This window comes from Lichenostomus cassidix, chromosome 4, assembly GCF_008360975.1.
Source record: "Lichenostomus cassidix isolate B80296 chromosome 4, HeHo_3.0, whole genome shotgun sequence".
In the NCBI taxonomy this organism is placed as follows: Eukaryota; Metazoa; Chordata; class Aves; order Passeriformes; family Meliphagidae; genus Lichenostomus; species Lichenostomus cassidix.
Genome location: NC_139484.1, coordinates 48233276 through 48260739, shown reverse-complemented (window position 1 = coordinate 48260739; position 27464 = coordinate 48233276). Strand labels below are relative to the sequence as shown.

General features: G+C 39.6%; 1 protein-coding gene across 10 annotated transcripts in view; it reads right to left on the bottom strand.

Moving 5' to 3' along the window:
- Positions 1–27464, bottom strand: part of APBB2 (amyloid beta precursor protein binding family B member 2) — a 171170-nt gene that overhangs the window by 105467 nt on the left and 38239 nt on the right. For all 10 annotated transcript variants that reach the window (XM_085059094.1, XM_085059097.1, XM_085059095.1 and 7 more), the window contains exons 2-3: positions 11396–11492; positions 2220–2329 (exon numbers count right to left, since the gene is read on the bottom strand). Coding sequence is in view for 5 of the 10 variants with exons in the window: in XM_085059089.1 (XP_084915215.1) it covers positions 2220–2265 (46 nt within the window). In the remaining 5 variants the exon portion in view is untranslated. The remainder of the gene's footprint in view (positions 1–2219; positions 2330–11395; positions 11493–27464) is intronic.

The window sequence follows — 27464 nt, the reverse complement described above, 5'->3', positions numbered from 1 at the left end:
TTCAACAAAACAGTCAATGCCATAAATGGATGAAATATTACCTTACCACCAAAGAAACAATATAGCTGCTATACTCCACACAGGACTAATTCTTCCCTTTACAGATTTATTTAGGTATATGTGTATGTACAGACAGAAGATAAAGTCAGGGACTAAAGCTTAAGGCTGCACCAACTCCTTGATGTACAACATTAAGATTGCAACAACTGTAAACATTAAATACAATAACTGAGATGGTGCAATTACTCATTATTTAATCAAAGAACACAAAAGCAAAATCCTGTGCTTTACTAGCACTTTCATCAAGATCTACTCTGCTATCAGAGATTTCATTATGATCCACGTTTCCCAAATACTGGGAAATTTCAATACCATTACTGCTGGACGTCCAAAACATGTTATGCTAAGCAGCAGGAAGCTGCACAAATCACACAGTAACAAAAGCAAAAAACAAAGGAAGTTTCCCGGCTTAGAAACCCTGACAGGTTAAGGAAAGGGAAAACTTAGCTTAACAAAAGCACAAAGCAGTCATGAAGTAGGTGTTTTGATATCTCTGTTCTCAAACTGAGGGAGTTCTGGTACCAATTGATTCTGATGCAAGTTGTGGCCCTGGCAGGTGATGGGAGCCTCAGCATTTCCCCAAGCAAACAATTCCACTTCTCATGCCAAAAACTGTCCAACTAGACAACGGGAAAAAACATTTAGGCTCTTCAGGTAAGAATCTAATGCCCATTACTTGTTCTCTCTAAGCAGGAATGGATTTGATTAGATACTTCTAGAATAGAACATTTTAAATCTCTGAGCCGCAAGCCTAAGCATGAGACATGAATATCATGTCCTGCAGTACACTGAGAGGCCATGTTTGAAAGCCAGTGTCTAGATTTAATGTCAAGTGATTCCAACAGAACAGTCCAACTCAGTTCTCCACCACTTGACCATCATAGACCAGTCCAGACTGTAAAAACAATTTATTTCCTCCATTGTAGTACAGAAAATATCCCTCAAAAAACTCTTTGGAAACACAGCATCTAAGTTGCCTCTAATGCACCATTTAAACATATATCTTTATGGCATCTATGATTAGTCTGCAGCAGAAAGTAACCATGCTTTACTACTTCCTAGGATCCAGCCCTGTGGTTAGAAAAAGCCCCTCAAAGTCAGGTTCTGAATGCAGGGTCTCACCATGCAGGTCCTCATGTCCAAAGGCAAAGCCACCACAGGAAGCTCCTGTCCTGCCACAGCTGTCAGCTCTCACTGCAGTTTACCACTGGAATCAGCCAACACAAGCATGTGTGGAGCCCGATGCCTGAAGTGGTTTGGGGTTTTATAGAAGTCTTTTAAGGAACAAAAGAATGGTACAGAAGTGAGAGCTTATTACACTAGCTTTGATGCCAAGATAAGCCTTGTGGGATCATGTTCTTTTGCTACAGCAGAAGAAAGAGTAAATACAAAAGTAAATCTACCACAACTTCACCTCAGTAGCTTGAGGGATCAACAGAAAGTGCACAAGGAGCAGCAGCAGACTTTTGGAGGTGGGGTGCTACCCCACAGCTCTCCAGGGAGGTCACATCAGCTCACTTCCCATAGTCTGCACTGTGGAACCACTGCAGTGTGGTGGCTGATGGAAGGAGTAAAGTGATAAATTCTAGGACCTCCCTTTTTGCACTTCTACAGAAGACAACCTTCAGTGAGAGATGATGTAATACAATCCAACAGGATACAATTCAGAGGAAAAAACTAAAGTGAGTAATATTGAACTCAAGCATACGCATAATCTGAACTGGAGATGTCAGCTGCAGTTGAAAGCAATTGAAGCTATAGTGCACAGTGACATTTTAGGTTGAGTTCAAGTAGCTTGTTAATTTGAAGGTATCTGGCATTAAAAGCTTGGGATGGAAGGGATGAGGAATAGAAGCTAGCCTTAGAACTCTATAATAAATGAAGCTGGAGACCTTGAACACAAACCACAGCACAAACCACAGCACACTGCAGTAGAGCTGCTCAAGTCACACGGCAAGCCAATTTTTAAAGTTCTAGAAAGCACCTTTGCAGTTTAAACATAAATCAATATACTTACCATTTGGGTACACATACACAGGAGGGCTGGCATCGATTAGAATATGTCAGCATTCTTTATAAATACTATTTCAAAATTTATAGGCTTAGCAGCCTTCAAAAGTAATAGAGCAACAAATAAATTAGACCAATTGCATACGTACATGAGCTGCTTGGCCGATAGTGAGCCCCTGGGTACCGCCTGCCCATAGTGCCAGTCAGCACATTACCACACGCTGTCAGCTGCCTTCAAAGTACAGATCGAAATTCTTAACTGAGGGAGAAGGAAAAAAAAAAAAAAGTGAAGATTTAGTACAACAGCTGTATCTTTTTCATTAAAATGCTAATGACCCCTACAAATTCCAGGATAACTACATCTATAAATTATTCATAGTCGTGTTGTCAGAGGAGATGAACCGTTGTGCTATACATGCAGCACAAATTTATTATTGGTGGCTGGCCTCCATTAATAAGCTCACATAAATTTTGAGGCACAAAGAAATCTTGGGCCATACAGTAGCTTCTTTTGGCCCATGACAGAGACAGAACAACAAACACTGCAAGAAAGAACTTGCTATTGGCTTTTAATAGAAATAGCCATTAGGTGAGATTTAAAAACGATATTTGTCTTATTTTGTTAAGTAATCATTAAGCAATAAGTTATGAACCGTTTACTATAGAAGCAAAACTTATCTGCGTTACAAAACACTGATTGCTTTGAATGTGTCCCTAAAAACCAGTGTGTTTACAGGAATGCAGGCTATTAACCCATGTTTCAATTTTCATGAACTGTCAAAACCCCAGGCCAACAAAAAAATTGCATGGCACATCTTATGGTGAGTTTGGAATAACAAATCCAAAGTCTTAATTGAAATGCTACTGAACCTGTCAAATTACTACTATAAAATGGTTTAGTCTAAAACCAAGTCCCATTGTTTCTTTCTTTGGTGTAGGATTTTGTACTAAAATATGATATTCAGCTGCTTTTCAACTTTATTTTTTTCTTAGTTTACCTGAATAGCCTTCATATTCCCAGATGTCTACCAATATATATATATTGCATGTTAACCACACCATTTATTAAGATACACACCCTCTTATTTAATTTTCTCCCTTGCTGGAAACACTAGGAAAAGCAACAAATTCTGAGGAGTGTTTTCCTTTATTCATTATGGATTTTTACTGTCTCAGGCTGCAGGTACAAGTACAAGCTCATTCTATCCCGGAAATAGAAAGAAATATCAGGACACAGACAAAATAGCAGTGCATTGAAACAGAGAGATCTCCCCAAATCTTCAGACATGTCAGTTCCCTTACTGCACACAGCACTAGCTTATTCCTGAATTAGGTAAGCCTTTTATATATACTGGCATCCATGCAGATCTCTGGTGAGCTGGTCTGGGAGCCAACACAGCTGAAAACTCCACATACAGACACATTTTCAGTCAGATGAAGCTCCTGAAGTGGCTCATGGTGGGTGCACAAGTATTGGTAGCTAGAGAGGGCAAGTGGAAAGAATGGAACCATTTGCAGCCTGAGCTTAAAATGACTTTAAATGCAACTGCATAACATTGCTACAGCCTTTGTAGATTACTTCTGAAATAAACACCTACAAGGCTGCATACCTGACAGTCCAAAAAACAAGTAAAGATCCCCATTGTTTTCCATAACAGTACTGACAAAGCATGTCCTGTTCAACTCCCCCCAATAGGGAAAGTTCAGTGAATCAATGAGACAGTACTCTCTTGCCACTACAAGAATTCTGGCTGTTAAGATGAAAAATATGCAATAAAATTAACATTCAGTCAAAACCCCTGCATTTCTTTTGCAGGACAGTATGGGACAACTCCTTGCCATGAGTCAAACAGACCTTTTCATGTTTCTTTGGTGGCTTACTAATTCCATGCATTGTAAAGGAAAAAAGCCTGCAGATGGCTGCCTCCCCTTTCCTGTTCTATAGGAATACAACAAAAAATACACCGGTATTAGCTGAAAAAAATTAAGTGTCTCCTAATTCCAAATGGACCAAGTTTGTAATTCATAACAAAATACAACAGTGTAGTCTTTAGCTGTGCAAGGATTAGAAAACAAATTACTGAGGGGAGAACAAAAACTGTAACCAGATGACAGTATTTAATATTCTGTTCCATAGCATGTGAAAGAGTTTGATCAGCATGTATGGAGCTGCAAGATTACTGATTTTTCAGAAATGCATTGCTGTCTTTCTAAAGGGTATGCATTTTCCAAAGCAATAAGACTCATTGTATTAAATCAAATGTCTACAGTTGAGACATGCTATTCCTTCCCTACCTAGTACCACAGTATTAAAGGGGGACTTCTGCACCACACCATAATAAAAACTCCTAACAAATATAAATTAAGAAACCTTACAATTATGCTCTCAAACAGCTGAACCAAAGTACAGCATGGTTCTCCTGAGGTAGTGTGCCCACTCTGGGAACAAGACACTCTCTGTAGAGGTCAGGTCAGGATCCAAAGGTATGACCATTTTTAAATACCACATTTTAAAACTCCATAAATCTCAGTGGAAAAGACAACATAAAGATAGATTCTCATTATAGCAAAGGTTTCATCAGTTACATCCGTTACTGCATAAAATGTGAACTTCAAAGATTTACAAGGTCAATTAAAGCCAACTATCAAAAGTCAATTTAGAAGCAAGTGCCACACAGTAAGTGAAGTTAAACTGCTCTGCAAAATAATAGTGATATTGGGTTGTATGTACCAGAGAGGACATGCACAGATCAAGACAAATTAAGATGCTGCTTGGGTTTGATTTTCGAGTTTTTGTGTGTTATTGTTTGTTGGGTTTGGTTTGGTTTGGTTTTGTTTTCCCTTAAGAACACTCGCTGAACTGTAACCATACTAGCCAAAGCAACCCCTCCTTTCTTTAAGCACATCCACTCACAAAGGTGATTCTCGGGGGGATTTCTGTTCTTCAGCAAGCTCAGGGAGCCATCACAGAAATGTGACTGACCTTGTTGGTACCCAAATGCCACAGCTAAAGCATCTGAAAACTAGTCCGATGTCACTATTCAACCGCTAGCAGAAAGAATGAGGCTTCTGAATGTGGCAAAGTTCTAATTTTATTAATTAATTCCAACTTATATAGACTTTCAAAGATCACCTGGATTGGGCCAGTTCAAAACCTCCCCCTAAGCCAATTGGCTAGGCTTGAACCACCTATGTTTCCAGAGATCGTTTCAATAACATCTGAACTTTATCTTTGTTTATAAAACACAGGAAGAAGAAGAGAAAAAATTCACACGGGAAAAAGTCTGTGCTTGCCACAGTCCTTATTTTCCATATACATCCATGAGACTGATAAACAACATGGAAGGAGGTCTCAAACATTGCTTTTGAAAAATCCAAGTATCATGCATGTATAGGTTTGGGTTTGGTATGTTTTTAAATGTACACAACTTAGATATCCACAACTCTATATAAATCTGAGTTAAACCTGAATGTACTTAATAAGTCAGATGAGGTCTTGTTACTAGTTTTTAACCTGCTGGCTCACACTTGTTTTGTAACAAATGTGTTTCTTAACAGCTTTCTGTGGTTTTTTTGTTTATTATTCTACTGCAAAATTGCTTTAAAAATTTTTATAGTGATTTTTCCATCTTTATAGGTAAACTTAAAACTACATATATACAAACACAAAAACTACATATACACATCTAGCCTTATGGCTTCTCTTCAATAAATAATTTCATATAGCTCTGCCTGAAGATTTTTTTTTTTGTCTATTCCTGATAATCTTCCCTGATTCCTTTCAGGTGGCCATCCCCACACTGCAGCACTTACAGAGAGCCACAGAAACAAAACCTGAGCACTAGCACTGCATACCTGCTACCCAGGGGAGCATCTGAAAGCACTTCACCTCAGGCCAAGTCCCTTTTAGGAGCTGTGGTGACAGAGCTACCAGCCACTCATCATCACACATAATGAGGACATATATCATCTTGAAAAGGGGCCTGCCATGACTTTCAACTGAGACTGTCATCTTCCTAAGCCATTTTCTTTACAGAGCTTTTCTTGTAACACTTCCACATTTCCTGGGGTTTACGACTGCTATGTAAAAGTTTTATTTTACTTTTTCAAACTTTGATTAGTTTTATTCATCTTTTGGTACTATGAAAAAAAAACCAACAAAAGACAAACTAAATTCTTGAACTCTTTGTAGTTTGTCTTTTTCCAGTGAGTGAGTCAAACCAAGAGTTCTGTCTATACAGCAGACACACAGAATCCAGTTTGCTTGAACTAATTCCATTACCTTTTGTTTCAGAACAAACAATTGACCTCAAAGTCAAACCTCCATACATTAATGGCCATTAAAGCTATTTTGTATTTCACCCGAATTTATTTTTTTGTGCATGCTACTGCTTATGAGGTCAGCTGACTTCTTGATCTTTCCTGGCTCCTCACAAGCAACATCCATGATAAATACACGTGTGCTCAAATATAAATATAGGTATATTTATACTGGCTGCTATAATCTCATACAACAGATCGTGCCAGCAGACCTACCCTCACATGAGCAAGAAAAAGGATATGAAAAAAGGAGATGACTGCAAATTAGCTACAGAAGTCATCCAAGTGTGACTGACTACATCACTCAACACTCGCAAGGAACAGCTAGACACAGTGTGGGGAAAGAAAAGGTTATTGCATGATGTTTCTCAAGGGACAACTACTGAAGAAATCATGCTCCAGCACTCTCCTGTGTGATATTCTGACAAACAACACAATCCCACCTTTAAAGACTTGCTTTGAATACCAGGAAATAAGTCTGCTAAGGAATGGGTAAGAGGAATGCTGTGCATTGTTTTAAAAGGACATACAGGCCACAAGTCCTGTACAAAACAGATCTGTTATGGCAAAGGGTTCAGGCACTGAAAGAGGCTAACCTAGGGGAAGAAAAATTAAAAATCAGCCTGTAAGACTGCTGGATGGCTCATTTTAAGATAAGAAATCACAATTGAATATGCACACAAATTTTGTGTACATATTTGCATATAGAGTGCAAATTTATTGTTTTTACTTTGCCTGCATTCAAAGCAGTGACTGGCAGCATCACCTGCAGTTCAACAGTAGCAAAACACAACTCAAACTAGTAAGTAAAGTGCCAGCCAGACCATTTGGAATTTGTGCTGCTGATGTCTGGAGGCACCTAGAGAGACAGCACTTTCATTTTCTGCAGTAGGAACAGCTATCAGACATGGATCTCTCGAGTCAAACTGCCTCTTGGAGAGAGCACAATGCTGTCCACCAGCCATATCTCTTGTATCATTGCAAGTGTGACCTTTTTGGAGGTCATCAACAATTCCCAACCATTACTTTCATCTAATAACTACCAACAATTGTTAAAAAAATAGGTATTTTCATTGCAGGAAGGTTTTTTTCCCAAGTCTTGTTACCTATTAGACCTTATCCATCCTTCCAGTTCTGTCTGGCAGTGCTCACATCCAAGAAGTTTTGCCATCCACTCCACCTGCCTTTGCTGAGAGGCACAGAGCCACCCTGCTTTCCAAACGTCTCACTCCCCATCATTTCCGCTTGCTGGCACAAGATAAAAGCTTTCTGGGAACCGGAAAGACAAGCACAATCCCACAGCCAAGAGGATGTCCTGCCTGCGCTCCAGCCCTGACGCATTTTCTATTTTTTTACCGCGCTTGGACCCTAATACCAGACATGGTCAGATATCTGGAAAGTCCTGACCTGCCCAAAATATCTGGCAACTCCATCTTTTCTCCTTCCAACAAATTCTCATTACTCAAGTTCTTGTTGCCTGCAGACATTCTTGCTTGCATTCTTCTGTCCTGTATACTTTTTGGCTGCCTTTTTGGCTACCTTCTCCCCTAACAGGTTTTGATTTGGATGCTTTCCCTCTTCTCCATATTTGAGAAGTCCTTCATGAGGGCTTTTCTTTTTCTTTTTCTTGTGTCACCCTCCTGCTTAGCTGAGGTTCCCATACACCATGTGGAGATGGATCTAATTATTTCCCACTCTGTTTCGGAGGGTATCATCACTGTTAATCACTTGAACAAAATTCCTGATGTTTAAGGTTTTATCATACAGACCCTAACTCATCAAAAGGATGTTTTTCTGAAATTTAGCATTTCAGTACTTCTGCAGCCAGATTACATCGAGCAAGCTGAATTCAAGATATTCATGATCCCCTGAGCATAGCCTCCTGCAAAGACAATACATACTTTCTCAGTAAAGCACACATGCTTTTTACATTTATTCTGCATTAAGTTATCTTAATGTAGATTTTGTTCCTCAAGCAGTAACAGAAAACATCAGGACATTCTGTGTATAACAACACATGTCCATATGTATTTTAAGAAAAAGAAAAGCACTGTCTATAATGCAAGTTTGTTATAAATACAGTTAGTCTCATTCATTTAGTGCAGCTATTTGAACTGGTATCAGCTAATGATCTCAATTTTACTTGCTCATTGGTGAGCGTTCATTAAGTTAGAAGTAATGTTGCACATTGGGAAAAAAAAAAAAAAAAGCAAGCTGTGGTGCTCTGAGCCTCTGGGGCTGCAGCAAGGTTGGGCTGCATGCCAGAAGGAAGCCTGGCAAGCTAAGGAGCTGTGGGAATGAGAAGGCATTACATGATCAAAGCAATCGTCTCTGGGTAACACAGATCTTCCTGCAAAGCCTAAACCAAGAGGGCAATATTTCAGACATAAATTCTGAACCCCATTTACACTGAGAGCCATGAAAAGTATTTTTCAAAGCTGTCTGCTAAAAACAGTATTTCTAACTAAGTTAGAGATGCCACTGGGGCTCTGTTTTCTGAGGGAAGCTTTCCAAGCACAGCTAGGTTTTCTGTTGCAGCATTTCACCACTACTTCCACTTTCTTCTTCCTTCTATCTTGCAGGAATCAACACAGCATTGTTGCCATCCTTCCAAAAATGGATGCAAAAATTGGAAGCTGAGACAAAGCAGAACCACATTCTCCAGAAAAATGTTGTAAATTCTGTGTTTGCCAGTTCTCAATTAACTAGTGTGAAGAGTTATAACTTCTCAAACCAATATATCTGCTTAACCCAAAAAGTTTGACAACTGTCCAGACAGGAAAACAAAACCCAAAAAACAACAACAAAAACAAAAAAACCAACCCAATAACAACAACAAAACCCCAACAAAACAAACAAAAAACCCCAAACAAACCACTACCTTCTAGATCTTGTTGGTATCCTTTAAAAATACTGAGAAGTAAGAGAATGACTTTGTATTATTACTTGAGACAAAAAATTCCCAGTTTATCCATTTTGTCCATTTGCATCTAAATAATCTAATTCAAATTCCCTGAGTTCTACCCTTCCAAGGAAACAGTGAGCACAGCAGAACCCACCTACTGCTTGAAGAGTGGGATTTCAAGCCAAAGCTGTTTCTAACTCCCCTGGATACTAGAAAGCCCTCAAAAGACAAGTTGAACATAACAAAGCTGAGCTCAGCCAATTTCCAGGGTGTGAGGACAGAAAAAGAGAATTGTAAAGCAATATAAACACCCTGCACTGATATTTCTTTAAACAATTCCTTCTAGAACAGTTGTTCCATCATCAGCAGATACTTTCTGTGGCTTTCCTTATCGCTGTCCCAACCAGTGTCTGCTCTTGCCATCTCAAAAATAAAATATCAAAACAAAATCATAACAATCTGTTTGTAACATGTCACTCATTCCTCTGGTCAGAGTTTCTACTTTTATTTAACCCAAGCACATTATATCCCTTGTCTGCAATGCAACAGTCACAGCATCATCTCTCACAGGTCCTTGAGGATCTGGTGGTACATCTCTTGTGGTAGCAGGTGCAGTTACAAATGTTGTGTGAATTGAATTTTGATGCTTCAAGGTTGAGATTCTTCTAAAAGAGTTTACCTGACCATTTTCATATTAAAAAATGGTCTAAGTCTGCTTGATTAACATGCACGTAAACCATGAAGACCAAGACTAACCCTGAACCCTTCCAGAATCCCTTAAAGCCATCTTCACTGGACTGGCTAAAACATTCCCATCTCATATAACTACATACAAACGTGACACTAGTCCTTGCTGGCTGGAGCCCCATCATTCTCCTTGCACAGACTAATTTAATAAGAAATATATCACTGGAGTGTAGCTTTATGCAGGGATGGAAAAAAAAACCAAACAAAAAATCCCTGAAATCATAAAGACCTCTGAAATTCTTCTGAGTGAGAAGTAAGAAAATTCTCTGGGAAAAGTAACATGCAGCATGAAAAACCATTTTCTAAATCAATATCTAGGTACTAGCATTTATCCTCTCTCTGCCTATTAACTAACCAGCTAAAGAGGAAACTTACAGGATAAGAGTTTGCAGCTGTGCACCCCACAAGTAAAGCAAGAACCTGATGCAAGCATAAGATTTGCTCAGTGGCTACAAGGCTGGCATACAACTGAAAGCTCTGCCAGGTCACCTCTGTCCATTAGGACTGTACAAAATAACACCCTTGTAAGGATCACATCAGCAAAAGCCCAGAAGAGTGCTGCTGCATTTCAGAAACGAGGAAGGGCAATACTGATGGAAAAGCTTCCTGCCTCTATCAGCAAACAGTGCAATCTCTCCACAGGGCTCTGCCAGTAAACTACTTGAATGGCACAAAGAGACATGATTAGCCCAAATCTTCCAGCTAACAGCACTTTCTTTATGGGCAGGCAGTTCCAGACTTCTCATATATCTTATTTCAGAAGATGAGAAACCCTGTTGGCTTGCCAGGTACTGGGAAATACATCCCCAGCCTGGTAAAGTCACGTGAGAAGGAAGGGAAAGCCACAGCAGCAGATGCTGCTGGGGACTGTGACACCAGATAATCTCTCCATGTAGGCAGCCTTAGCTGGAGTCACAAAGCCCTGCTGCTGTGGGCCTCCCTCCCACCCCAAGACCCACAGAGAACCATTTGGATACATCACAGGAGATTGCACTTCTGCACTGCACAGAGCACTGATATCCAACATAGGTGTCTGCATTAATAGATGGCATTACTGACACCACAGAGGAACAGCACTACTGTGAAACAGCTCTGTTGAGGACAGCTTTTTCCCACATGAGGTGGCAGAGCAAGTTGCAGTACAGCTAACCTGCAAAAATGGATAAACCAAGAACTCTTGCTGGAGTACTAGAAGAACTGGACCATTATGATAAACAATGTAAATACTGCATAGAAATACAGGTACCTCCAGTCTCTGTGCTGAAACTTCAGTGTTTAATATGTGGGACATGAAAGGTTCAGAAAGAGTGCCCCCACTTGAGAGGATCCCCAGACATGGAGAAGGTTACTTACCCTTCCCAGCTGGCTGGTGGAAAGCCTGCACAAGAGCACCAGGTTCTGGAGTCCTGGGCACCAGCAGCCCCTCAGGTCGCTGCAGAAATCAGGCAAGCTGCAAAACAAAACCAAATAATATATTTTAATTTATGAAGAATCAAGAGGGATTAATGGAAACTACTGAGCTTGCAAAGGTGCAGGGTACCAGAAGAAACCTGCACAGCTGCCCTCTGTGCCAGTGGGAGCCACAAGGCAGCAGGAGCCTGGGAACCAGACGAGCACTGACTAACACAAGTAGCCACCTTCAGTTTACAGCCTCAAAACCACCTGCATTCAACAATGTGCACACGGGAGAACTGACACCAGAACAGAGGATCCATGTAGCACAGTGCAGGGATCTTCCCAAACCAAGCAGGTGTCATGATCTGCTGCCGAACCATGGCAGCTCGGGTATGTAAGTGATGCCTTGCAATGCACACTTTAAATTCTCTCTCCCTCCACACTGCAACAAAGACCTGCAGTTTACTCCACGCGCAAACACTGAATATCATGAAGAAAATTATTTCAGACGATAGACATGAACCACAAGTTAGGAAATAGGAGAAAAAAGTGTTCAGTAAACAATATGTTCATAAAAAAATTAAGCTTTTGTTCAGTAGATATCAAGTACATAATTTATTATTGCAAAGTCTGTATACTGCACCAGTCATTTCACCCCAGGAAAGTGGTTACATTGATGCTATGACATTTGGTACTGAAAAATATATTGGGATTGTCTCCACATAGTGAGGTTATCCTCCAATCAAAAGATGTTCTAGCAGCAGCAGCAGCTCTGTCAGTCAAACTATGTTCTAGGATTCAAGGTATTATTCAACTTTCTATTTGTTCCCCCCTCTGGAGAAAATAATTACGCAAGACCCAAGATACACATCTCATCTGCTATAGAGCTTAAATAATACTTTTTTCTTTATTAAAGCAAAAGCCAGGCTAAGTCAAGCCAAACTATATTTCACTTTAAAGAGAGATATATTTGTTCTAACAAAAATCCAAGAACTATAAACCCTAGAAAGTACTGAGACAGAACAGATCATTTAAGAGACCTAAGCACATGCTTGCTAAAAAACATATTTGTCCTTTGAAACTTGAAAATAGACCTTTTTATAAAAAGTAGTTTTAAAATATCAAGGGTTTTTTTTAAAAAATCAAGAAAATATACTCACTGTATTTTCAATAATAAAGTTGCACTTAAAAAAAACCAAAAACATTCTTCAGGAAGAAAACAGACCGGTCAGTACTCATTAAACTAATATTCTAACCCAATTTAGTACATTCATGAACTTTTGTATCAGACGATCAGATTTCAGCATTCAAGACAGAGGAAAAAATGAGGGAAAGAAAGAAAACACATGTATTGTTAACACTTCCATACCAGGAAAGCCAAGGAACCTGCAAATTCCTGCTGTTTGAGATTCATGGGTTTATATAAACAAAACTTCCTGGGTCAAGTGCTGAGATCCCAAACTTCTTCACAGGCTGAGCACACATGCCAGCTTTTCCAAATAATTTTTCCAAATAATCAAAAAGATGCATCTGTCTGTCCTGGCACTGCCATTTTTATAATTAACTGTTTTCATCCTATGTATGAAACTTAATTTGTTTTATATCAAGCCTTGAGTAACTGCAACTGAAACAGTAGTCAATTCAATAATCTCAAAGACAATAAAATAAGCTCAAACTCAAAATCTTTTTACGCCTGAAAGAAGACAGTTTTTTGACACAAACTAAGATAAGGTCAGCTGGCAGTTCTGAGATCAGAGAAAAGCCTGAAATACAAAATATTGGTCTCAAAGGTAGGAATTACCATTCTCCTCAACAAAACAGCAGACAGAAAATTGCAAAACAAAGTTTCAACAACAGATATCTGACCTCTGACCAAATAGGCTCTTAACACTGATGGCATAAATTCCTGAAACTGTGCTGCCACACACCCAACATTTTCTATTTCCCAGCTGAGAATCCACCACCCTGAGTGTTTTTCCCTTCCTCTGCATCCTGCTGAAAATGTCCACTTCTCCACCCACATTTTTACCACATTGCCTGCCTTGAAAATTGGCAGACTTGAAAATGACTTGAGAATGAAGAGAGGGATCTTTCTTTTCGTCCTGTTTATAAATCTTCATATTTCAAAAAACGCTCGGATGGCCAAGAGTGGAGCCAGCTCAGCCTCCCAGACCTATGCAAGCAGGAATAACTCATTCAAGACTTTATTAAAAGCAGCAATTGAAAGGCAGATAACATGCAGGCACTGATACCCTTATTAGAGAACAAATTAGAAAATGTTTAACTGCCACAGATGACAAAATAGCAACATACCATTACCATTAATGAAATAAACAACTGGCTGGTTGAGGTAATAATAGGTGTGAGTTAAAAAAATTAAATTGTTCTTATTTTCTTCTTTTGCAAAGATGGGGTGATAGCTACATATATTTGAAGTGAGATTTCTGGGTACTCAGATTTCCATAGGACACAGACCTGCAATCCTGTCCTCACCTAGCCTAAGAAAGAAGGGATCTCACAGGAGCAAGTGTGAAACCTGATCTTGAGCACATTATAGAATTTCAGCTAGAAATAATAAAACCAAACAGAAAGCACCAGTCAGCCTAGAAAAAATTTGGGAGTTATTGCTCTTCTGTAGAAGCTAGAGCAAAACTCATTTTTGTACAGGTCTCAAAACAGAGACAGACATCTATCTGATAGACTCCCCATGGATTTATAACATCTAAATTCTGGCTAAATCTTCTTTCTTGAGGTTCAGCAAAAATTTACCAAGCTAGGAATCACTGCAGCTTTTTCCTTCTTCCCCACTGCAGCCCCTCCCCAGTTGTGCAAAAGCAGTAACATAAAAGTCAGCAGCAATCCAGTTGCTCCAGGAAAAATAATAACAGACTTCACAATTCCTGCACTTTTAGAATGGAGGCACAGTTATGAACTCATGAGTGAGACTGAAGATATTACATATGTACAGTATTCATCATACAGAGCTGAGTGAACTGGTATCAGTACAAAACTGGTGACAGTTTTCATATTGCAGCTTCCTCTGGGCACACACAGACATGCAGACCTGCCACATGCATCGTCAGACTGGGAGCTCTGCCTTAAATTGTCTTTTAAACAGGAATCCCAGGATCCTACATACCCCTCCATTAAAATTCATCTCTTCCTCCAATTTCTTAATAGAAGAAAGAAGTCATCCAGCATAACATCAATAATTAATAAGTACAGCATGGTCATCTATTTTAGGGATATATTTTTCTCTTCCCTTCTAGAAAGTACATTAATAGTATGTAACTTTAGTCCAGCAGACAGCCTCTCAGTAAGCCTCGTGGAACCACCCCAAGAACCCAGGCTGCTGGGGTTTTCTTCCAAAAGGAAAGGAGAGCTTCATTTTTTATGAGGCTTCTAGGGGTCTTAATCTGGAAATAGTTTAAAAACAAACAAACAAACAAAAGCCAACAAAACAGCCTAATAAACATAGAGGACTTGTATAACATAACAATGGCTAAAAAACTCATTAAAGATGGGGTGAAGGAGAAGGCTGCTGTCACACCCCAAGAATTCCCTGACACTTTTAGCATCTACCTTTCTCTGCATCTTACCTTCTTTGGCAGTAGTTTTTGTCAAATCCACAGAAAGAAGCATCAAACACATTAATTCACTTTCTGCCCTGGAGGGCTAAAAGGAAAATTGCATCACTTAGATGGTTTTACCTTCCCAAATTTTTGAAGGTCAGGAAGAAGCATTTCTTTCACAATTAGTGGATAAGACACTGAAATGCACATGGCACTGTTTTATTTATGAACCCTGACAAGTCCAACAAAACTGAAGAGACTGCTGTTCCACTATGGGCAGGAGGGGTCCTTCTCTTCCCTTTTCAGGTTAAAAAGCATATTCTGGACACCTTCCTGGAAAGGGCAGGTGGAGGCCTCAGCTCCTCCTGGGACATGGGCATGTGTCTTTTGCCCCCTACTCCCCACAAAAAGGACCAACTAGGGGGTCACTGCAGAATAGACTGTGAGGAGGGAAAGTCTCAATATTTATGAAGGATACTAAGGTCTCCTCCCTTCATTTTAGTGATTCTTTTAATTAAAAATATCCAAAGGAGATATTGAAAGGTGGTTTTTGTTCTTCCTTTTAAAGTTTTGACCAGAACCAGGCACATGGGGGTGGGACTAAAACATTTATGTCACTCTGGCCAAAACTATAATTTTCATTTTAGCAAATCCTCCTCACCATTGCCCTCAAAACACTTATGCAGACCTTCCCATTGCCAGTGACTGCTCCCAAACACCAGGCTATTACTTTGGTCCTCTGGCTGCGTGACTTACTGCTTTTCTCAAGTCTTACTGTTCACTGAACTGTGCTGCACAGACATCAAACCAGAAGAAAACAAAACACTGGGTGACACTGAAGCAGAATTCAGCCTTGGAGTGGTTGACATCTCCCAGTGCAAAGCACTGACTTCAGCTCACATGGTCCAGTCATATTGTGCACTCCAAAAAGCCCATTTTGAATTGTGTTCTACCGCTGTAGTTACACATAAATCATACTACTTTACCATTAAAAACTTTCATGGAAATATCCTACCTTGCAGCCCAAGAGAATTGGTATTTTCAGTGATGAGTAATTCCACTTCCTAAGGGTGAACCAGAGAGCCAGGGCAAGGAGCTGTTCAAGAGAGACCTGTGCTGCTCTGGTGTTAGGTCTCAGCACACATACATCCAATGTGCAAAAGCCACAGGAACAGGGACAGCTTAGAAACACCCAGAACACAGCTCCCACACTTGAGGGCCCTGCCTGGAGCAGGTTTGCAATGTGCTGAGCATTCTCCCAGCAGCACAACGAAGGTTTGTATCCCCCCTTCTGTCCCTAGGTCCACTCCTCTCCAGCTTTCACTATCACTGCTATCAGGACTCTCAACAAGAACCAGACAGTTCCTGCTAATACAAAACTGTCTGAGCAAACATCTGAGGCTGACAGTCTCTAGGATATTATGCCAAAAGCACAGCACGATCAACACAGGGGTAGGTTATCGTTCAACAGCAACTCTTCAAGCAAGTACCACTGCAGCATGTTTTTCCCCCCAGCGGATGGCAATCAAGCCCTATTTTCTCTTTGCTCATCTGTCCTGACCCAAATTTTAGAGCTCACAAAAGCCCAACACACAATCTGATGATAGCACTTCAGCAGCAAAACAAGTGTGCTTTGAAAAAACTTAAGCAGCTGAGTTTAAAAGAGTTTAAAAAAACCTTAAAAGTGGAAACAAAAACTTGAATCAATATTTGAAAACAAAGCATCCTGTCGCTCAAAAAAGTCTTATTCTTAGCACAAGGGGGTGCAACATGGTTAGCTGAACAATTTTCCAAATATATTTTAGGAATAAAACTTACTTTCACATAGGCATCGTATTTTAAGGAAGGAACTGAAAGCTAATATACGTGACAGAGACCAACTATGAGGGTCAGAAGCAACTAAAGATGCTCTTCCATAAACTGCCTGGAGAAAGAAAATCTCCAAAAGATACGACTTCTTAGCAGACACACCATACTTGAGACCAGGTTTTATCTGTCACTTCGAGACCTGTGGGTGATGAGTATTCAGGTCACACACACACCTCTTCTGCAACAACCCACAGCACAACTATTCATGTGATAAACACCCACGTCACAGCAGAAGCCAGAGGCAATGAATAATGCAGGAGGATCCAGTCACTCAACCACATATCATACCCATGAGATATGGAGGCAGCATTTTAGCTTAAGTCATCCTTCCCCCTCCAGGGTGCAAGCATGCTCTTTAGTAATTCTCTCTCCACCACAGGTTCTGCATATACATTAACAAGTCAAACCCAGCAAACCAGGACAAGTAGTTACAGAAGAAACAAGGACACAAACAGAAATGCAATACACCCTCTCACAAGATCATGCTAAAATATTACATCATCTGCTCAGCTCAAGAGCTCCACAAACCATGAACAGTTTCCCCAAAAAGGTAGTCCTTTGTTGACATTTCCAAAGAGATGTAGTTTCCCACCATTAAGACAATAATTTCTCAAAGCATCAGCTGAACCAGGATAAATTAAAATGGAGTCACATGCAGTCTTTGCTTATAACTCTGCCTGAATGAAGACAGGTTATTAAATGTGCGCTGCAAAGCTGAAAGAAAATCTGAATTTGCAAGTCACCTCCTTTTTAAAAAGGCATTATCACCTATGCTTTAGGCACAAATTCCCCTAGTAACTCACTTAAGTTATTAATTCCTGTTCTGAATACTATTATCACTGTATAATTCTCCACAAACCCTCTTGATATTTGCCATTACTTTCCACAGTTTATGCTGCACACAACAATGTGCTCTATCTTAGAGCATCCTTGAGACACACCACATCAGGGCAAGGCCCAGACATAATGGATATCATGACACAGGGCACTTGGCAATGCCACCTTGGCTCCTCTGCCACACTCTGCCTTTCAGCATCCAGCTTACTCAACCACTTTGCCAGCACGCCTGCCCTTCACAGAGCTTTTGCATTAGCCTGGGCATCCACTCACACTGCAGATTTACTGTGCCATTGGAAGGGTGTCTTTGTCTCACATCTGCATTGTTGCATGCTATTTCTTTTACATTATTTTCATATACCCTAGACAATCTATATAGGAAAGCTTATCTAGCAAGAAACCACATTGCATTCATTAATGCCCAGGCAGACTCAGTCTTCAGTAAAAAACAAACAAACAAACAAACAAATAAACGAAAACCGGTATAAAGGCTCACATCTCTCTCCAGTTTTAATCATAATCAATTTTAATGACGCTGTTACAAGATCTCATAATTTCAGCTTCAAAGCCAGCTAAAAGACAATAAAGAATTTATAACTTCAACAACGTGTACAAACAGAAGTCATACTGATTCTGCACACCAGGGCTACCTATTCAAAACTTTTTTGCTTATATGTGCTTAGATGTAAAAAGGGACCATCTTGTCTATCTTACAAGCCTCTCCATCATTCTGGTTTGCAGTGGGACAAAGTTAAAAAAATATTACAGCACATTTTTCCCCACACTAGAAGATCTTATGCAAGCATATGAAAGGTTTGGAATGGACCATTACATATGTGCTTAGTATAATTAAGGCAGAACCACTATTAAAAGTAGCTATCAAACCTGTTCTATCTCCATCAACTCCAATATTACAACTGTTGGAGTTTGGGAGCTTTTAGGTTGACTTTTTGTTTGGTTTTGGTTTTGCTTTTTGGGGTTTTTTTAACAAAAGAGGGTCAGCTAGTACTTGGAATTATTTCTTCCTCAGAACAACCAGTGGTTAACAGAAAAAATCATTGGTTAGCTTATTCCTTTATTACTCATCATTGCTGGTGAGCTGACTCACTATCTAGAGTTGATCTCTTAAGGAAGCAAAAACATTTCATCAATTCTTTTTTTTACTTAACACTACAGTTATATTGCTATGCAGTATTCTCTCAATTCTCTAACTCTGATAGGAAGATGTATTAATGGTGCAATCACCAGATGAAAAGAATGAGATTAATTTTCCAGTCATCTTCAAAAAACATGCTCACATTTTTCCTACTGTCTTAAAATCTGCTATGAGGTTAAAATCTCTTATCTAATACATTTATTTTTACTCTCCTCTTTTTTTTTAACCAACTTGAGGCCTCTTATAGTAGGAATCCTGCAGTTTTTCCTGAGAAAATGATAACTAACTAGTCTTCAAATAACAGGAGAAAATACTTTTTCCAGGGAAGAGAAATTAGGAAGACAGAAAATACAAACTCATCAGCTACAGAAAGGTCAAGAGAACCACTACCTAAAGAAAAAACTCAAATAATGGCTGCCACATGACAAGAAATTTGGTACTTACATGCCAGAGATGGAAGTGCCTGTATTATACATTTGCTTCTTGCATGGACCAATGACTTCCCATTGTTCTTAGCATGACTCAGACTGCAGAACAGCATTAACTACGCCTTTACCCAAAGTTATACAAAGCTTTCCTTTACCATCCTATTGGCTTCAAGAGTTTATTCCTCTAAGCTTAGCCATATTCTACCCTGCAACAGGCAGGCAAGCATACTCTTAATTAATTTGAAAAATCTTTTCCAACAGATCATCCAAACAACCACATGCCCTAAGACCACAACCAGCAACTCTACTTAAAAGAAAAGGCATTTCTCTGTAACAACTTCTGCTCATGTATGATTACACATCCAAGAACTACAGTGCATGCTCACAAGGCTGATGGGGCAATTACTCATTAAAAAAAAAAAAAATCCAATATTGATTAGGAAGCTCTTCCAAAATTTCCACTTTAAAAGTGGTTTATTTTACAGAAGAGCAACAGTAAAACTGCAGAATAATTACTAGCTATATTGCTTTGCCCAAAATATGTTCATTTACATTCTTCCCAAGATCTCCACTCCTAAAGTTTTAAGACCTAGATTTGTATTAGCAAGTGGTGTGTTTGTGTTTACTTTTTAAAATAAGCTCATATAAATACACATGACAAGCAGCTATGTCTGTATTAAATCAAAAAGGTTTTAAATTAATTTTCTCTTGAATTGAAAGGAAATTTTCCTATAGGACATCACACATTAAACAGCCAAATGGTTATATTTACATATCATATCAATACTAAAAAATTAAACTACAGAAATTAAGATTTCACTGCAATATTGAAAGTAAAAGTCTTCAGTAAAATCATGCGTACATTGCTAAACAACTTTCATTAAAAGACGGGAAATGCCATCTCAGAACATACCTGATTTAAGCAGCTGTTACCAGATGCTCCAAAGGAAGCAATAAAATTCCCTAATAATTCCTAATTAATAATATTCCCTTGCTCTAGCTCACTTAGATCCCTATCATTTCTGCTTATGAATTAAAACCTCCTGTCATCCCTTTGTTTTATCTAAGGCCCTGATTCCAGAGGATTACACTGAACTTTTTCCAATTCATGCAGAACCATCCATGTCAGTAAGAAACCAAGGGGCATCATATATAACCACAGTGAGAGGAATCTCATCTCTCAACACTGTTTGCCCAAACTGATTTTAAAACAGAATAAGAAGCAGGGTTTTTTCCCCACAAAGACTGCCCTGGATGCACACTGCTGTGCTTTGTCCTAGCACCCCAAATTCAGGAATGCCAGCTATGTGTAGCATTTTGCCTGGAGGTACTGCAGGAATCTAGGGTCAGCAGTAGCCACAGGTGGTCAAATTTACTCAAAACAGTTAAGTTAATCAGTACAGCAAAAAAATGTAACCTCTTGAAGAGAGACAGCAGGACTGGATATCTTCCAAAATGAGTACTGATAAAGACTAGAAGCTGGCTTGGACAGGAGAGTTCTGGGGCTATGCATTCACCCTCTCTGGCTAAACTGTGACAAAAGTTGTAAAGTATTATGAAATCAAAAAGAAGGTGCTCTACAACAAGAAGCAAAGCATGTGATAGAACAAATTGAACTGAAATTCTGATAAAGGTCTTGAGGAAGCCTCCAGTAAATCAAAGGAAATTTAGCCACTAATTTCACTGAACCTAGATTGAGGTCTATGCCAAAACTGAAAAATAAAATTCAAAACTCTTTGTAGTTTAAAAGTATATTTCCTCACAGGTCACCTGCAAGAGGTCTCAGAACTTGTTAGAGTTCAAGTGCAGAATTATGGTCCTAGGAAACAAAATCACTGACCAACCACACCATGGTTGAACACAGACAGCTGAAATGAGACCACTTGAAAGTCAAAATCATTAAAATTCTCCATCAGACCCTTCAAAAACTAAATGGTGCCAGAAGTTGCTAGAAAGCAGTCTGCAAAGCAAGCATCTGCAATGTCTGCTGAAGTCACAAATGGCAAGACCAATGTTTCCCCCTGTTTCCACTTTACCCACCTAGGAAGCTGGTTATTCTCAGAGCTACTGAAGGAGAACTAGCAGCTGCAAGACTTCCTGCCAGAGAGGACAGACAGTGTGTATGTACATAAGTATGCATGTGAATGGACACAGGCACACATTTTAGATGCCTGCAAGACCAGCTAACCCAACTAAAAATTAACTTATTCCCATAGTTAAAAGCAACAGTAAAATTTAGTACTATAATTGAGCTCAGTGTAAATTTGAAATATGCAAAAACTAGAGCTGGGACAGTCTTTAATTTCATGCAGGCAGAACCTGAAGAAGAACAGAGTCCTGGACTAAACAGGTTTAATAAAATCTATGTATGAACAGGCAGTGCTCACTCAGCTTAAGGAATCATTTCATGTACATTCAGCTGCAGGAAGTAAAAGTCAGAGTTGCTGTTCCAGAGGCAGCAGAGCAACAGTAACTGTACAGTTTTACATCTACACTGATTTCAGCCGACTGTCTCTTTCAGCAGCACTTGGCCTTTAGACTGCTCCACCACCTCATCACAGAGACATGGTCACAGGGATGCATCTCCTTTGAGGGGTTCATTTTCAGCTGGGTCCTCAAATTTATCAGCTTGGATAGGAGAATGTCAGGGATGAGGAGATGGCATGTTGTAATAGCTTGAAAAAGATGGACTGACACCCTTTAACAGTTGCTGCTAGCAGTTTTTAAAACATTAATTTTGGAGCAGTCTGAAGTGATGTAAACCCGTGCCCATAATCTTTCACCATGCCTTTAAATTTTGTTGAAAGATGTCACATCTGGCACATGTGACAGGCCAGGAGCACTGCCAGCACTAATGGTTTGGATGACACATATAACCAGTGTGCTCAACTCTTCCCTGCCCACTCTGTTTTTTCAGTATTGTTTAAAAATAGAAGGGTAAAAAAAAAATTAATTGGGGTCATATCGGAAGCTTACAGAAATCCACACATCCTGATCTAATTTCAGCACAGCCAAATAGATCATCCTCATTCTCTGAAGGAGGATGAAGAGCTGACACAGGGACAGACCTGCTCCTTGTGACCTGGGAAAGAAAGGGAAGGGTGATCCCAGCACTGGTCAAATAAAAACCTCCGCCAAGGATCTACAAGTTTCTGGCATTTGCTGCCCACAGTAGCAAGCATTTCAAAAGAAATACCTTTTGTCAGAAATATCAGCCAGGCTGGGCAATACCCAGAAGTCCTGGGAGCTTCAGCAGATGCAGGGGACTGAGTACAACAAGCAGCCACCAGGTTTCACTAGGAGAAACATTACTCAAGTCCCCATACACTGGATACCTGGTCAGAGAAACATTTACCTGACAGAGATGCCAGTGCTCCTGCAAATTAAACAGTTTATGCAACAGTTGTAATTGTGTTAGATTAGAAACAAAGGTAAAGTTTGAGAAAGCACCAGTATTATAGTTCAAAGGCAGCTGAAGTTCAGAAAATGTAACAGAAACCAGGGAAATGCTCTGCCACAAAGGTACTTTCAATCACAGTAATTTAAGCGTAGCCTTAAATAAATGAAGAATTCTTCAGTGTAACTGAGGGGGAAAACCTTGTTCATAGCAGTAATTAGCAGACAAAACTGTTCCAAATGAAATCAGCGGGACTAGGAATCTGCACCCCGTATTCATAATTAAGACCAGTGGAGTCTTTGCATTCCTTTTCAATTACATATCAATTTGGCCAGGTATTTATAAAATCTCTAGACATATCAGTATACAAATAAATATATTTTTAAAATCCACCACACATTTTCCATATAATATGCCAAGACAGATGTGTGTTTAAAAACCTGATTTGAGAAGATGCCTTAAAATTCTCAGTGCATTCATGCCAGTTGCCACCTGCCATCTGATCTCCTGGCATATTAATTACCAACCATCTTTCCAATTTATCCTTTTTCTGTCTGTACTTTTTAACAAGCAGCTTGTGAACTATCTTAGTCTGCTAGAAGAAATTTAAAAAATCAAACCTATTTCTACTTACCAAAAAAAAATTCCATAATTACTATAGCACAGGCATGTTGCTGGATGTTTAAACCTTGACAAAGAGGATTATTTAAAAAAACCAAAAAACAGTTATTGCTTTATTGCTATTCAGGAAGTATTCCTATACAGGCTTTGCTGCTCATCTTTTTGCAAGATCACCATATCAAAGTAGCAGAGAATACTTTTAAAAGCTCACCATACTCAATGTGATACTATTCCAGAAGATAAAGTCCTAATTAGGGATACCAGTATGCAGAACTCACCCTGCAGAGGTTGATGACTGGCAGCAGAACACTACATTACTAAATCCTTCTTTGCTGGTCATCTCACAGACACATGAAGAATTATATTTAAATTTAACACAGTTCTGATGTGGCTGGTACAATCAGCAAAACCAGAGCTTCCAAACCGAAGAGAATGGAGTAGCTAAGTTATGGCAGACCAGGGTATCTGACTACAGTACTGTAGTAACTGAGACAATTCTGTGAATCCTGACAACCAGGCCAGAAAGTGACTATGCTTTGTATAAGCTAACCAAAGATTTCTATTATGATGGCTTAAATGAAACCAGCTCCAAGAGAGGAAATAAATGTTACCCAAGTCATCTGGCACATTCACTCTATCTCAGGTGCAATGGACAGCAACCCTCCCAGACCGGAGACAGCATTTCTTTGCCAGTTCACCAAATATCTCTGCTGCTCCTTCTGTCTCAGAGAAGGATTCCTCACACCCTTCCCCTGCTCCAGCATGGTGTCCCACCCCCAGGAGACAGTACTCCACAAACTTCTCCAACCCAAGTCCTTCCCCAGGGCTGCAGTTCTTCATGACCTGCACGGGTCCCTGTCCACAGGGCACAGTCCTTCAGGCACAGGCTGCAAATACAAATATACAGAACAGTGGTATGCTGCATTTTCTCCAGCTGAGAGGAAAGAGTTGTTAAATTGTTTTAAAGGGTTGTTAAAGGTTTTTAAATAGTGACAAAAAATTCTGTTTACCATTTTTCATTTTAAAAGCCCAACTGTAGCTTTGAAATTAACATCAATTTTCTGATACACAAAACACAACCAATAGTATAACTCAAGACAGCTTAGTCAAAGGCTGTCTTTGCCTGACAAAGATACAAGGTAACAAATGTTTAAAACAGTGTACTGCCTCTGCATGATTAGAACAAATGTACTTCCATAAAAAATAACTGCTTAAAACATTTTTCTTCCAATTTGCCTATTACACCACCAAAGCTTATTCTAAATGTTACTGAATAAAACAACATCTAGAAACTGTATCTACAGAAAGACACACAGACACCCCCACACCCTGTTCCACTGCAGACATTCCGAACCATGACACAGAGAGCAGCTTATTCACCAGTAAGTAGATACAATAGAGCCCTGTCCACAGGAAAGGTGGTAATCAAGTTTTATGTTAAAAGAAAAAAGTGACGGTGATTACTGGAGGAAATGAAACATAAGAACAGTGATTACAGTTGGAAAAAAGATACTTTAGAGGTTTTAAACAAGTGATTTTATTTCACCTGATAGTGCTAAAAGATCAGATTCTTCTTTTGCACTTAAAACCTGCTTCTCAAGCCTCTATCTCTTGTTCAGAGATGTGGCTTTAGCAAGGATTATGTTGCCTTTATTTGCACAATAAGAGAGACCATCAGAAATGACAATAAACCTCAGACTTTCTTAGGCTGAATCGCCCACTCAAGTACAGTAAAAGGTAAACACTTGCAACCATACAGGTGTATTAATTAGATACAACTTATGTAATACCAGCATCTGTATTTTTTTTACCTATCAGTTGAACCAGTGTCACTTACGAGATTTCTTTAAATATTAAGCTAGTGAAAAATCATAGCTGAGGCTAAACACAGAGATCTAGGATTTTATTTTACTAGTTGGTGTTGCACAGAGAGTTTTACACTCTTATATCTGCTATCCCAAAGGTACTACCACCACTGCTGGTGGATATGTGAGAGGGGCCTTATATAAATTGCTTAAGCTCATAGTCGGGTGGTTTACAAACCTACTTGAAATCACAACCATACAGTACCTGTTGCTTCTTGACAGGTGTCTTAGAACAGCCTGGAGGAGAGAACCTGTAACAACCTCTATAAGTATATTAATAACTTGTTTTGACACTTGGAGACTCCACTGAGGTACTACTGGTGCACAAAACACAGAGCCGGAGGAGCTCTTTCCATGATTTCCAAACCAGAGAACCATAGCAAAGTTCAAAAAAGTGACAAACCAGTAAAGGAGACATGAAAAAGACACAAAGAAAAACAAAGTGACCTATTACTTACAAAAACAACTATCTCAACAGTCAGAGGAGACTCAAGACTAACCATTCTTACACCACAGCCCCTGCAAGATAAGACAGATCTTCAGGAATTCAGCCAAACCTGCCCACACTAGGCAGGCAAATCGAGTGAAGAACCTCCTGTCACCTACTGCTGCAATTTAGCATCTTCTAATATTCTTAACTCCTAATTTCCAAGATAGTAGAGGCTTGCTGAAAGTCTGCAAAACATATCCAGAGCCAGTGACAAAAGATAATATGCAAGAACATACTATTTTCAGTAAACCTAAGCTACACTGTTATTTTGTGCTCTTATGGTTTCCTTCATTTCAGACAAAGGTAAGGCCCTTTACAACAAAATAAACAAAAAGCAGCTGTATAAAGATTGCTTGTTTTAAGTGATAAATAAAGCAGCAATTTATGCTAGCTAATAACAAGACAAATTTATTGTACAACTTCAAGTTTCCAAGTGATAAAAATAAACAAGTAATAAATACCCCCATCTGAGTGAAGCACAAAGCTAATATTAGGACAAATCTTAACTCACAGGAAACCCAAGGGTCTATAAATGGGCCTGACCTCAATGCATTTCTTCTAAAGCAATCCTTTTAGTTGCTTTGTTTGGTGGAAAGCAGCTGTGAACAACAATAAACCTGAGGCTGAACAATCTACAAAATACAAGATTGTGTATATATCTGAGTCAGTGACTGGACCGTGCAAGGAGCTAAAACTTTCCTAACAGAGATAGTCTTTCAAGTAACTACTGCAGCACCTCACCAGTGCTCAACACAGCAATCCACAGGAGTAATTTCCCTCAGCAAGATGTCTCAACACAGGGCAGGTTTAATCCTCAATGATTTTACTACACTGGTTGAGTTGTGCGCAAACATGCAGCAAACTAAGCCAGCTTCTTGGTTTAGATGAAGAAAGAGTAAAAACAGCTCAAGACTGATCAATTGCTTAGGTGTCATGAATCACACTTTCCCCTTAGCAGCTGCAGGAGAGGTTGCTTGGTGCCTTACAGAAATAACCAAATCCTTACACGACAACACCTACAATTACTAAATAACTATATCAACAGGCATCTACTTGTACAGGCTTTTCAAAAGCATCTAACACTGATACAAAGTTCTGTGAAAGGATAAATCTTCCATGGAGAAAGGGAAAGACCTGAGCTCTTGCACATCTTGGTTCTCTCTAGAGATGCTGCTGCTGCAGTATCCCAGTCGCAGGCCCAGCTGTCAGATGAGCTGTTAGCATGATGACTGATTTAACCCCCACACCAGCTGCAGCACAGCACAGAAGCTTCATACTGCCAATGCTTATGCTGGGGAAGTATTAGAAACATTTATTCTCAAAGTCCATTCATGCTTTGCAGCATTTTCTTTTCTGAGAGATGTCTGATGTCTGCAAAACTCAAGGCCGAACTAGTGTCAAAGGTCCTTAAGCTGGCAGTGGCACATAATGAACAAGGAAATTGCACCATGTAATCACAACAGGATAATTAGTGTACATTTATTTTGCCAGAGGAACACAAACAGGGTGAGTAAAATAGGCATAGTAACCAGTTTGCTGCTGGGGGCTCTGTAGAGGTAAGATGCAATTTCTCACAGCACTGTCTCCTGTGAGCACGCAGCAGAGCTCAGCTGCTTCCTCATCACACCTGAAAGGAAACCCAGAGGACTAACACCTCTGGGAATTCACACCCACAACACAGGCATAAAACAAGCAATATCTGACTGAGGCACAGGTGAGAAACATCAGCAATGGTGATACACAGCAAGATTCAAGAGTAGAAAGCTGTGGTTTTGCCTTCTGTGAAGTGCTG